Below are 14643 nucleotides of genomic sequence, written 5' to 3'. Positions count from 1 at the left end.
TCCATTCTTGACCACCTACTTAGTAAGGACAGACACTTTCTACCCGAGAATGTAGGAAAGTATATTTCGTTGTACTACAACAAATTTGAATTATTTCCACCATACTACTTGCTGTAACTACTGGAATTCTTCATAGGGCCAGATTTTGTTAAAATACTATTTTTTTAGGTAAAAATTTGTCGGTTTTTGGGTCGAAAACGTTTTTTTTCAGGCCAATCTACTTGTAAGGACAGACAGTTCTAACCAGAAATGAAAATAAGTAGTGCAATTTTAACATTATGTGCGAAAAAACCTAATTTGCATACGTGAGGTCAAAATTTGGTCAAATTCCGGTTTTTTTAGGTCAAAATAAGTCAAAATTTAGATTTTTTTGGTAAAAATCTTCCGTTTTTTAGATCAAAAAAATAATCGCCCTAGTAATAACTAACCTCCGTCGGTTAGTTATCTATAATCTAAGACTACCTAGGCCTCAGGCTGTGACGTCACACGGATCTTGAGCTCCAACTGCAGTTGATAAAATTCTATCTAGTTTGTATAGGACAGAGAAAAGCACGAAATTATCAGGTGCGTATCAGGTAAATAAACGTGTTCATTTAATTTCTAATGAAACCATGAACGAAACGAATAAAGACAACAGATTATACATACGGAAACGAATTCTGTATTCCTAAAGGCAGGTTACATATCGCCCGGTGCTGCAACAAAAGAGTCTCTTTTTTGTGACAAGCGAGCAATAACTTTGCTTGGTTCCCTGACTGCCTGCTTTCGTCCTCGTCCATCAAAGATGTGGGGGTAAATCTTCAGTTTGGCGATTTCATCAACAGTATCGGGAATTTGTATTGGCATTGGAAACACCCAATCTACTATTGATCTCTATGCCAACGTTTCATTTTGTTGGCCACCGGATTTTTTCTGGCATTTCATTACAGAGTAAAATGACTCTACCACAGCTTCGGAGCCCCCCATGTTTGAAGCTACGTACCAGTGAAATGAAAAACTCTTTGCCAACAGCACCAAAAAAGTCCTCATTTTGGTAAAACGATTTATAAAATTCATATTCTTTAAGTCGACATCTATACACCTCATCGTGTCCGAATCTTGGTTGGTATTTATTTTAAATTTCAAAATTTGGACGAATCACTTCGATAGCATCCAAAGGTCTGTCGCTTGGTATGGCGCGTTCTGCGGTTTCACATTCAAACCATTCATGGCGGCAATTGGCAAAGTCGTTAAACAACACCGAGTGAATAATCTCGCGCGACCTGATCCAAACTCGATCGCCAAGAACAGGATCCAATGACAGCTGCGGTCTAGAGAGCGGTCTTCTTGATACAATGCTGCTACATGTTTCAATGAGCAAACATACTCGAAAATGTTAGAAAACTCTGCCAGTCCGTTCTTTTCCAATTAACATAGCTCGTCGAGGATAAGGGCGCAGACTCGATAATCGCATTTTCGATTGCTTTGTGCGCGTCAAAGCAATTGGCGAGTTCGTGCGCAGCTGCTGGAATACACATGTGGAATCGAGTATTAACTGTCCTCACAAGAGCTTCTGTCATGTCGCAAAGGTCTTTGATGCAATCCTCTGGACATCTTTCTATCCGTGTATGTGTATATTGCCGAATCTTTTTACTTTTTACGACGGTTTGCGACACCAGCCACCCTTCTAGCAATCCTTGACCTTGAAATTTACATTTTTCCGCATCCTCGACAATTAGGTCATGCCAGTGGCGAAGGAGCTTAGGGAAGATTTCGGCATTGGGGCGTTCTGATCGGTCGGAATTTTTCAGCTCGTCAATTTTCATCAGTAGAATTTGTTCAAGTCGCGTCCTAATGCGAATGATGTCCCATGTAGGCTATTCGTATTATTTGATTGCATTTTTACCTTGACGTTCATAACCGGAGATAGAAAATCTAAGACTCCACATAGATCGATGGCAAAATCGCGGCCACTCACCTTAAATCTCGTTTCGTCGCAATCATCGCCAAAGTTACGCGTCTCATTGAAAGTTTCAATGAGCGCAGAATCATTTTTATATATATTTTGAAATTGGTCAAGAGCTGCTGGAAAATCTTGTGTTGGAGAACGTCTGGATGACGTTCAATGATAATTGAAGCTTCTTTCCATGACTTATTTTATACTCCGCGTATCCCTTTCCTATCCCGAACATATGGGCAAATTCGTTAATGCAGCGGGATATAAATTTGGTAAACATAGTCTCGCCATTTTCTTTAAGACTCGTAAAGCACAAGTCCATCCAATGAGCCACATCCCACACAACGACAAAATATCTCTCAGATTGCGCTGTCATGCAGGCGTTGGAGTGCGCAGCTGAGAGCAAGGCTTGTTTAAAGCCTGATGCACGTACTGCCCGTCTGCTTGATGAGACACCAGTCTGGATAGCATGTCCGTCTCAAGCTTTATGTTGCATTTCAATGCATTTACAACTTGGTGAGCAAGGTCAGCTGGCACCAATAACCGCACCGTCAGAGGTGACATTGTACACGGTGGGTGCGGCATTGGTATGGATTTTTTCCCCTTGTACATGGTTACTACCATTATAGCATGGTTACTCGTTCTGTCAGGAGTTGATTTGTCTGACGCAGTGGCAAAATGTGGAGGGATCCCAGTAGATGGCAATTCTTGGCAAAGAAGATGTTTATTTTTTTGTGAGCATATGCATACAGAGAGTATTGACAATCTCATTGCATTGTTTTCGACCATGACCGACATCTCCAACACGCGCCTCACACGCATGTAGTAGTGCTATATGACTCTCGTAATGCAATGCTGCGCTTTTTACTTAAATCGTGGTGAGAGCGCAGCGTATTTTATTTGCCGTGATTTTTGAAATTATTTTGGTAATTTCGTCATTTCGCTGGCGATGCAATAGATAGAGCGTTGAAATGCTGTAAGCCGGTCAGCCCCAAGCACGATCTGCCGAGCACATCAGATGCTGGGTCATTCGGCATTTAAAATTCCGCCATGACTCATTGCCTCCATGTATGAATTCCGCAATTTTTTTGTGGGTAATCTATACCCCAGACAAATCCGCGGTCCATCATCTTCTTCGAGAGCTTCGATTCACTAACGTAGTCATGGCAGAGGGTACACATAATTATCCCCCTCCTTTCGTCACATCCCCGCCGTGCTTGACGATAAATCCGGAACCCTCAATTTCAGTCAACACTTTGCTTTTTTATGATATCAATTCGAACGGCGTTTCCGATTCCTCGATATCATTAAAGATGCGTTTTGAGTCGTTCTGTTGCCTATTATTGGTCCACACCGCCAAATCGATTTCATTCATTTTGTCCAGAATCTCCTGTAATGTCGACGACAAATTGTTCATATTTATTTCCGAATCCATGGGTATATTATTCCCGTTTGTAGCTACCGTACCAGGTGTAATACTGAATAAATTCGTTGGTTCCATGGTTTGCATCACGGTTTGGACACTTGGCTTGGGATCTTGTTCACTGTTTGAATTTTGTACTTGACCGATTTTCGGCGAAGTAGATTTTTCTGCGAGCCGTTTCTTTTTTGACTTCTCAGCCAGCTTGGGGAGTTCCACTTCATTTTGGACACGCGGAGGCGATAAAGATAACTCGACCCAAATCTGTTTTGTTGCTATATGCTTTACTGTGGGATTGGGCTAAACATGGACCCAATTTCGTCTCTTGAGGTGCGACGAGGATGGTGAAACTATCCATATCTAAATAAATTATCCATATGGATATCAAATAGCTGTTAGTCGACGATAATGATGCTATTTCTTGGCGTGTTGTCCTCGTGATTGACATTGACATCCAGGTAGCTTACATTGCTGTTAATTTTCTAGAGTCGTATGATATGGCTGTTGTTATATTCCTCATTGCCTAAGGGGGATAGTCATCTGATATCAAAAGATGCATCAATTAGAAACAGAAAGTTATCGAAAGGATGGTTCCGTTTACGAAGAAGAGGTATGGAGGATGCCTGGTCCTGGAAAAGTTGTCTGCAGAATATCAGTTCACCAACATAATTTTTCCTGCTTCCCCTGCAGTAAATCAGTTCACCCATGAGTGTTGTGTGGTATGGAAAATTATGAAATGAGGCTGTGAGGTCCTACAACATATAAAAATCATGCGTTTGAATTACCATGAAGCTGATGAAACTTCAATTGAGGCAGCCTCATCTGTTTTCAATGAAACTGTTTTCAATGAAAGAGGTTGCAGAAGAGACGTCAGTGTCAAAAGCTGTTGCAAAAGAATAAACTGTAGAGTCATCAGTCACGGCATCTTATTCTGACAATTCAACAATTTGGAAAAGGGGATAGCTGAATCTATAGTGATTCATCCGTTATTGAAAGAAGCATAGCCTACTTGATAGTTGATAGTGAAAAGCAACCACCATCATTCTGGTGATAAATCCATTGAATATGGTATCGGTACTTTTTTCAAGTACAGTCACTTCAACTTTTTCTTTGACATTCTGGTGCGTTGACTACCGTATGGATTGAATTACAGCAGTTGGACATTGAACCCAGAGGAGTTTCAGTGAAGATGAGTAAATCCAGTGATGATTATGAGCGTGAGTGGAATTGGTGGCAAGTTTACACACAACTTTGCTTCATTCTTAATTATTCTATGCAAGTACACCTTCTGTCATGCGCAACTTATTGACCTAAACAACCACTGTTTCCGGTCTGGATTATGAGCTCTCTGTTGCGTTCAAGATATCCATGAACACTGTCGGATGTTGAAAGGATGGCTATATAGGAGTCAAGTCGTAGAAATTACCTTTAGTTTAGTCAACCCACGGAAATTTAGTTGCAAAAGTGTAAAATTCGACATCGAGCCGAAAAGTTTTTTTAGTCAACCCACCGATGATCACAGATTGTATACCGATTTTTCGGTTCACAAAATCTGGGGGGGGGGGGCGATCATCGGCGTGGAGCTTGAAAAGGGGACGATGAGTTAAAAAAAGTTGGGAACCACTGGTTTAAACCAAGCCGACTTTCAGAATTTGAGGGTTGTTTCGCAGTGGTTTCATTGCCCTGACAAGATTTTAATTTGTATTTTCAGAATCAGTATAAGCACTAGCTTTTGATTAAGACCAGTTACATATATTCCTCCTCCCGTTGTCTTAAATTCTGAGCCGTTTATGATGAATTGCATTGTCGCAGGTGAGGCACGGGCGGGTCGTGCCTCACCTCTTCTCTCGCGATGTATTTTTGAAATTTTCCATACTCACGCCACGTCACTGCACTACATCTCTGACGACAAATAATATAAAGAAACTGGGCATATCATTGGTACATCAGCGCTATTTAAAAGGATAATTTCATCACAAATAATTCGAATAGAAACCCCGGATAAATTCCATACATCAAAAATATAATATCACTTGAGAGGTCGGGCATTGGGCAAGTTGCAAATGTATGGAAAAAGTATCAAATATGGTATGGAAAGACGTTGCTATGGTATAGAAAATTGTTAAGTACGGTACGGAACGAAACGATCGGAGCGTGTATGGAGTATTTAAAATTCTCATGCCATAGCATGCACTGGTGCCATAAGCCTAAAAAGTTGATGGGTCCTATACTATTTAGCAGTCCTTCAGAGGTGACTACTTTCAAAATTGCTGAATGCATCTTGGTGATCAGCTAAAAATGGCCGATGACGCTATGAATAGGTGCAATTCTAGAATAGATTACAGTTACCATCATACTGCCGCAATTTCGCCATGCTGTCATGTTAATTATATTCATAAATCGCAGTGGAAGTAGTCGAAAACCATCATCACTTTGGTAAGCAGCACAAGAAACTCTGTAGAGTTTTGTTGCAGCAACCTACACCACACACATAGTCAGTCAGCTTTTACCTTTATTCAATGCATGTTATATATCAAATCGAAAACAAAGAAGAGAGATCATCTAAAACACTGCCGATCAAAGCTAACCAGTTGGCAGTACCATTAAAAGATGGAGCGTCATCGTCAACTCCAAAAGTCTTCGAACTGGTCAATGTTTTGCGATAAACGTCCTTTAACTTTTCGAGAGGCGAATCCCTGGCCGACTTGAAATATTTCACGTGCTTATCATACTTGAAAGTGGGAGAAGACATCAATTTAATTAGAGACAACAAGAATGACTGTAAGATGGTAACAAATATTTTCAACAAATTAAACAATTCCGTTGCGTCGAATGGAATTGCTAACGAGACTTGAGAATCTGAAGATGTGGATATCAGGTCCTTAATCATTGCAAGGCTTGACGAGGATTTTGATAGCGATTGAAGACCATCAAGCAAAAGCTTTAATTTCGCAACTAAGCTCGTTACGGTACTGATGTGATATTCCTTCATTGACAATTTCTCAAGCTCTACTCTAACCAGTTCGTGGTAATGCTCCAAGTCTTTGAGTATCTCGAGAGCCTTGTCGTAGTATTTCTCTGCTAAATTGCGCAAATGATTGGATTTGCGATGATCGGAACAGGCGCGAAACGAACTGTGATGCAACGAGGCGAGTCGGTGATATATCTTGGATTGCCGGTAGTGTGCGATCGACGACTTGGGCGTGGCCTTCCAGATGTTCTTGCAATACTTGAGAGAGTTATCCAGAAGCGTCATGATCTGGACAAAATGGAAATAATTGAAGAGAAGAAAAAAGATTTCAAAACGACACATGACGGATTGACAGTTTCCAAATGAGGAATCCTTTACACCATGATTGGTCGTATCACAGCATCTAAAACATGTTGTACAAAGCTACGCATGTTACCAGAAATGCCATTTTTGTGAAGCCATCATCAACCCACAGCATTGTGATAAAGTGAAATGAAATAAGTAAAGTCGAAAAATACCAAATTATCTTTATAATGTGATGTAGAACTGCCTTTATTTACTTTGTGGTCGCATACTCAAATACTCAGCTCGAAGCCTGATACTCGATTCAGAATAGAATCACTTAGGTGCACGATTTTGTCCCGCCATAAAATAGACACAATCAAATTTTGATCACAGAAAGGCAGCTTATTTACATCTGCAATAGGGTTGGCCATAACGATTCTCATACTATAGAATACAAGTCAAGCATAAATTGTTATGATTTCAGGGAAGTCACAGTTAGTGAGAGTAAATTATTTTCTAGTAACGAAAATATATATCTTCACACCAAAAGTATTATTCAATCAACAAAAACCATAGTTTCAATTAGAGCTCAGCTGCTATTGGATTTCAAAGCAACAGTGAAGGAATATATTATCCATACAGATGCTTGAAATCTATTCTGCTCTAATCTGTACACTCGCCGCCGTAAATGAACAATGATGGGCTTGCTTTTGTTAAAAAACAAAGCATATACTTGAGACAATTGAGATTCAACACTGAAAAGGTGTCGAGTAGCCCTGCTACAAAGTCATTTCCTACTTCTTGCTCCAAATCTTCCCTGGTGTCATGGTGTTTGTGGCTGTCGTCTTGCAAAATCTGCGCCATCGACATGTAGCACCCGCTCAGTTCCCACGATATATTTTCTTTGGCGATTAGGCCGCTTTCACCAATATCCTGCTTCACGGCTTTGGAATCCAATACTGTGAGTGCCTAGGAATATACCACAGCTAGAGTCAGAACACTATGGCAACAATAGGAGCCGACATCGATAAGCCAATACCTACCACCTTCACCTGTAACCCCGGCATATTCAGATGACATTCAAAAGATGCGGCTTGAGGCGTGTTTTCCAAAACTTTATATTTATTTGAACAGCCTCGCGGCCATTACTAATCTCAGTCATGAAATATGTCACTATTCCCAGTGTAGAATTTGGAGATGTTAGTTCTACAACTCCCTGCTACTTGTAATCTACATATATCTCTGCATCGTAGTCATGGATAGAGTTTATGAGAATTTGGTATTGCACTTGCAGTATCACCACGTATGTTAATCCAAAGGATACACCATATCTCTACATCAGGGGTGTCAAACATACTGCACCCAAGGCCATTCCCCGCAAATTGAAAAACTTACAGTATAATCCAGCCCATTTCTAACAGAAGTCGAGATTATTAGTAATAAATCCTTCGACGTATATATTAAATAATTCCTCAATAGGCCTACAGTATTGCTGAGCATGTTCATAGGCCACAATATAACCATATGTCCGAAGTGTTGAGTTCTAACCCAAGTAACCACCATGATGTTGACAGTGACATTACATTCTGAGAATGCAAAAAAGTGCAAACTGAGTTCAGAGGTTTCTGGAAAAAATGGACCAAATAATAGTATTCACAGAGGCGGAAATGACAATGCGAAACCGTTGTGATCCGCTGTAAAATACATGGAGCAACAGGAAGTATACAATTCAATTATATCTGGTCGCACTTCTGTTTACCTTACTCTGACTCAAAAGGCCCCAGCGCTGGTCCCCAGAGAAACTCGAATGGTGAATTGGTCAGGCGATATAAAAAAAACGCCTGCGTTTACAATCTTTAGTAGCCTATTTCTCACCATGAATATGTAGGGCCAACGAGGTATCATGATCAAGGCGCAGTATAGAAATATTCCAACTCATAACGTTGTTAGAGTCACCGTTTTAGTGCTTTATATCTGTATTCAATCGGCCAATCATTGAATTTTCGCCAATTCCATTGTTTACGGATAACGGTGTTGCTCGAAAAGAGCCCACATGATCGGTGATATAATATATAATACTATTTTGCATAGCGTTGATAATAAATAAAGCATTCCAAAGAAAAACAAGGGTATGGATTTGAATCATTTCACTGGCCCGGCCCGCAAGCGATAATGATTTTTGAATCCGGCCCGCGACCCAGGTCGAGTTTGACACCCCTTCTCACGTTACAAATTCATAAGTCTCTTAAATTTGCAACATTTACAACCTTTGCTTTTGAATAGAATACATTTGTCGTGGATACATATCGGGTCATGCATGATTTTTGAAGGTTCACCGGTACGCAAGATTTGTTTTGCATTTTCACTGCTCCCCAAGCTAAAGGTTTAGAACCGCAATCTGTAATGAAGATATCTGAACAACTGGGATGCTGTATAGCAGTGGTTCCTAACCTTTTTCCATTCCGAGGTTTATGCAGTGCTCGCGTACCAGGCGAGCCAAAATCGGTAAAAATATTTCCACCCTGTTTAGCTGCCTAATAAATAAACTGTCCATTTTAAGGCGCAGCATATCATTTCTGTGATGGATCCATTTGGAATGCTCGTGGTGAAATATATGAAAATGCTATTTGGTTAGGTGAGAATCCCAATGCTTAACGGCTAGGTCTCCTCCCCGTAGGTCGTCATTGATGGGATCGAGCTTACCTAGGGTTGCATTCAAAACAAATGGTTGTTTAAAACACTTTGTTTAAACACGTTTTAAACAAATGCCTTTCAAAAAAACAATATTGAGTTTTTTTCAAGTTGTAAAATCATGCCAAAAACATTTGTATGAGCCTACGGACAATTAGCACCCGATACAGCCGACCCGACATATACGATATGGGATGGTTGGAACCCTCAACATAGTCGATTCAACAGCTATAATCCACTATGAGGTGTCAATTGAATGTTCGTGACGAGTGACGACATGTTTTAAAAAAATATCTTTTAAAAAAGGGCCTTGTCTTAAACATGTTTGTTTTAAATGCAACCCCAACCTCACCACGACGGCGACAGCTTCAAAAAACTCAAAATCCACATGAACTAATATCTCCATTCGGTCGAAAAATAAACAATCTACTCGCGTACCACCTGGAAGACATTCGGGTAGCACAGGTCGGGAACCACTGCTGTATAGTCATGTTCCTTACCTTGACATAATTATTAATAGCGCATTCAAAACTGGATCTCTCCTCGGAGGAGAGAGATGAGTCTCCCTCGTTGTAATGAAACTGTGCCGAAACTCTCATTAGCCGACCGCGGTTTGAAAGTACAAGAGCCTGAAATACACAGATTTTATTAGGCAACTCCTATTTATTCATATGGCTCAAGTCATTACACTCGAGCGTTCCGACAGACTCTCATCAGGAGTGAAGATAAGTAAATGCAGTTAACCAAATCTGAAATAGATAAAGACTTGACATTATTATTATCATCATTGTCTGTTATTATAAGGTTACCAGGTCCTAATTCTTCCTATATTTCGAACATGGTTAACCGCATTAACCGATTGCACTCCAGAAGAGACACAGTTAAAAAGCTTTGAGTGGCATAAAGTTTGCAATATTATCAACATATTACTCGCTGGGATAATGTGAAACTACGGTATGTCACCTGGTTAGTGTAGTCATTGACTTCAAAAAACATGTTATACGCCTTTTTAAAGTAAGACTCCGCTTTATCCCAAGCCTCGGTCATGTCCTTGGTTGGTGCATCTAAATAGAACAGGACATAAAAATGAATAAATCGACAATAATTCATTATTCCTTCATTTGGAATTTACCATTTTTTTTAGTAATGTTTTACATGTTTTGCATTCTCCATTGTTAAAATCTTAAATTTCACTACAAGTTCAAGTGGAAAATGGAAGGTTTGAAAACTACAGTCAGTAGTTCGATAAAGTAGATTTAATCGAAGGGTCGCATATCACGACGAACGCAGAACGATTCATTACACCACATATAGATAGAATCCTCTAAAGTAGATCCAGTTACCATACCGTGATACGTCTATTTTACGCGATTTTCATGACAATGTCACACAAAAAATTGCCGAAAACTAATAACTAACTTAATCAGTATTGCCTAAAACTATTTGAAGTGGAAGTAGCAGAACAGGAGAAAGGTCATAAAATTTGATGACCCATAAAACTGTTTTCTGCCTCGAAGTACTCGACAAATATGATGGAGACATGTCACCTAAATGCGAGAGTCAATTTTCACCATTTCCAAATTAGATTAGGAACTACAAGTAGAGCTCCTCAGCTTTTCCAAGCCAGAATACAATTTGAATTCCAAAAAACTTGGAAAGGAACCGAACAGAAATTAAGTCCAGTTGATAGTAAATCACATTTTAGTCTCATAAGCACAAGAACGGCACTAAAAAACGGCATTAAAAAACACCTTTTTCTCAGATTCCGCAGATTCACTAATTAATGGGTTAGGTTGTCTAAAAAAAACGCTGCACACCAAATTTGGCTCAATTTCAACAGGCACAAACCGCGGCAGAACCAATCGAAATTGTTAATTCATAAAAAAATTTAAATATCTTTTTCCAAATTTAACTGTGAACCCTGCGGAATTGTTAAGTTGCCTGAAAAAACGATGCACAAAAATGACTCATTTCCTACTGGTAAAAGCGAAGTTATTGTAGTTAAAAGTTTTGGATTTGAAAAAGTAGCATTGAATGGAGGGCAATATTGATGAAAAACTCAAATAACTTCGCTCCTGCGGGCTGGAATTGCGTCAAATTTCTTTGCATCGTCTTAGTAGACAACCCAACAATTTCAAATGGTCGACAGCACATTTTTGAAAAATTATAAATTATATAAATTATAAATTTCAATTGGATTGGAGTTGAGCCAAATTTGGCACGCAACCCAACAATTTAATCCGTGGATTTCTGGGAAAAGAGTTATTTCTGAGCAAGGCAACCCTACTGCATACAAAACTAGACTCGTTTCATGCTACCCAGTTCTCCTACAGCATTTGAAAAACAGAAATCGGATTAGAATTGAAATGAAAGCATAGCAGCCTTTGACAAATTAGATTAGTGGCATTTCGCTCAAATTAGTTTACAATTATCCAGTTGGCCAAGTCTGCCTGATGCAAAGAGAAGAAAATGAGCTGCACATCACAATGTCTAGTCACTTTTCGGACATGGCCAAACAGCTCCCACCTGCTAACCACTGACACCGCAGGTGTTAATGACAATAGCCACTCACTTTCCGCAGTGTTGAGTTTTTCAACAACCCGATTCAACATGCACGCTCCCAATTCATTGAGGACGTGTCCATTGCGACGAATGATTGTAGTCTTGAACTCTTCCCTATTTGTGGAATCCACGTTGTAAGAGGATACGATATTGGTGTCTCTGGAAGAACTCCTTTTGCCATCTGTCAGTAGCACACTCGTATTAGTTTCGTGTTAGCTTGCACAGACAACGCTTCTCTGACTACCTTTCATTTTCATGCTAGTTTTAGTTCTAGTTGCGCATTAAAAAAATGAGTCGCCCAACAACTAGTGACCACGTGTCATCGTTCAGCAACAGCATGAATCATGATACAGGTGTTCTGCTGTGTGATATTCTTGCAGAGATTGCCAGCTCAGAGTGACCGCTACTAACAGTGGTACAACAAGGGGCTGGATTCCTCGGGTGTGACAAACAATCCGAGTTGGTCATAGTAGGGAGCGTTGTTACCCAAGTAGAAGTAAAAGAACGCCATCACTTTCTACTCAAGTACAAGCACGCAAGTACATTTGGTGGAGGACTCGTATACTTTTGGCAGTTCATCGGAGATGGTTACTTGTAACGGAATCAAAGATGCATCTTTGCCACAAGTAACCCCAGACACAGGTGTCATCTTCGAATACATATTCAGTTAATGTGATACGAGGGCTGTTTTACACATATTACAAAGTGATCCAAAAACGATTTTTTACTTTTCAATACAAGAGTTTTGTCATCAATGGTCAGACGTAGTCAAAGTAGTCAGCATTCTACCCAGTACAAGTAATGCCGTGACTTTTTACTTGATGAGAAGTTGTCATTTCTGTGACGAGTCGAAACTTGCTTCAAAGTAAAAAATGAAGGCATGAAATGTGCTCAAGTACTAAGAAGTAGTGTTGGGAAGAAGTCACAAGTCATCTTAAGTCATTGCACATTTTAAGTTGAGTCAAGTCAAGTCGATCGATTTTTTTGGAGGCGACTCAACTCAAGTCACGAGACAAGTCATTATTCAATCAACGTTGCATTTTCGAAGAACGAGGGATGCTCGAGTCATTTCATTTTGTTAGCTGTTTGAAATACAGATTAAGTCAGTCGCCACTTATTTCGGGCAGAGCAACGAATATAGCGTTAAATATATTTAAAAAAGGTGTTGTATCGCTAACACAATCGCAGAACTGCTTTAAATAGGTATGCAACTGATAACCACAGTCTATCATTTTCAACAAAATTAGCGAATTGAATAAGAAACGGCCGAAAGTTGAAACACATAAATATGAGCACTTCGTTTTGGTCCATTTAATTGCGATAGAGCAATGGAAGCTCTGTAAAGTGCACTGTGCAGCCTTCGATTGATTGGTTGTTCCTACAGGTTTCACCGGCATGTCACGAACGGTCTGAACATATGCCAGATGCTGTGATTTTAATTGACGTCGCTGACTTCATGACTTGAAATTGACTCGTAAATTTTGCTCAGAGTCACGACTCAATCCACATTTCTGAGACACTGAGTCAAGTCATGACACTGCTAAAAAGCAGTACTTCACATTCCATAGCAGGAAAATCAGTGCTCACCCATCGAGGGGGGTTTCAGGGATTGGTCCGTCTTCACTTCCATCTTTGTAGTCAATTCCAACGCAGTTTCATAGCACTCGGCACACACGGAAAGGGCACACAGCATATCCCGATGAATTTCAGTCATACGGTCGTATTGACCTCCTATTCGACGGCAAAGTAGGCGCTGAACTATATTCCGGTATGCGTTGAACATTCCCAAGATATCATTCAACACTCACCCGAACCAAATATCGCTTCGAGGGATTTCAAAATGGCTGCTTCGTACTCAACGGCAGAGTCAAGTTCCTCGAAATGTGACATTTTCGGATCGCTGCTAGCCCTGAAAGTAAGTTGGGAGTGAAGCTCAGAGGCAGACTGGTACAAACCCATCCTCTAGCTCAGTGATTCTCAAACCGTGTGCCGCCCCATATTCATAAATAGTTAAAACAAGACATGCAGGCATGCATATGTGACCTAAAAGTGCTCGAACTGCTTCACAGCTGGTAAATAAGCATATGTTACCGTTACAGAAAATGCATCAAGCAATCTTTCTGCAGAAGAACAGCTCATTGATATAGGAAATGTCCCGTTTTTTAAATGCCATTTCCACAAAAATGGATAAGTTATGGTCGCCTCATTTCAAATTCTACATCATGATAGCTGCAAGAGCTATCAGAAATTTATTGATATTTGCATCCGTGCTTTCATGCCAATGTGAATATAGCTTCTTTGTTCTGACTAAATTTTAAAACTGTGTACATATGAGACTGTCTGAAATTCAAGACGGATTGCGGATTACCACATTATGTTCATTTCAAAAAGCAACAGTGTTGTAAGCGTGGCCCGAGTGTTGATCAGTTTTTCAAGTGTGCCACAGGCCAAAAACGTTTGTGAGTCACTGCTCTAGCTACACCACTAAGTCTTGAGCTAGCAACGGTTGCAAGAATATCACACAACAGAGCACCGGTGTCACGATTAGAGCCGTGAGACGACACCTGTTTTGTAGTTGTTAGGTGCCCATTTCATTTATAAATGAACCACCAGCACTGGAACTACTAAAAAAAGCAGTAGCTACCTGACCGTCAACCAAATAGACTGGTAGTGCCTACTGCTTAGAGGTGATCAGCAAAGAAGCACTTGTACTTTTCAAGCACTGCACTAGGTATTGCCTGCTTGCTCAGGCGGTCAAGTTTCGACTACGTTCCACTC

The 14643-nt window shown here is 40.2% G+C and overlaps 1 protein-coding gene and 1 pseudogene across 1 annotated transcript in view; both read right to left on the bottom strand.

Moving 5' to 3' along the window:
• Positions 1-672: 672 nt before the first annotated feature.
• On the bottom strand, positions 673-3353 carry LOC145454320 (uncharacterized; annotated as a pseudogene).
• Positions 3354-5850: 2497 nt separating this feature from the next.
• LOC145453194 (erythroid differentiation-related factor 1-like) overlaps positions 5851-14643 on the bottom strand; it is a 28942-nt gene continuing 20149 nt past the window's right edge. The window contains exons 17-23 of the mRNA XM_080331171.1: positions 13674-13774; positions 13453-13596; positions 11876-12046; positions 10267-10367; positions 9804-9932; positions 7411-7581; positions 5851-6615 (exon numbers count right to left, since the gene is read on the bottom strand). Of these exons, the coding sequence (XP_080187297.1) occupies positions 5890-6615; positions 7411-7581; positions 9804-9932; positions 10267-10367; positions 11876-12046; positions 13453-13596; positions 13674-13774 (1543 nt within the window). The 3' untranslated portion in view covers positions 5851-5889. The remainder of the gene's footprint in view (positions 6616-7410; positions 7582-9803; positions 9933-10266; positions 10368-11875; positions 12047-13452; positions 13597-13673; positions 13775-14643) is intronic.

The sequence above is a fragment of the Botryllus schlosseri genome, chromosome 13 (assembly GCF_051294905.1).
Source record: "Botryllus schlosseri isolate E-star chromosome 13, Bs_hap1, whole genome shotgun sequence".
Lineage (NCBI taxonomy): Eukaryota > Metazoa > Chordata > Ascidiacea > Stolidobranchia > Styelidae > Botryllus > Botryllus schlosseri.
The sequence above is the reverse complement of the archived record's forward strand: the minus strand, read 5'-3'. Positions and strand labels throughout refer to the sequence as shown.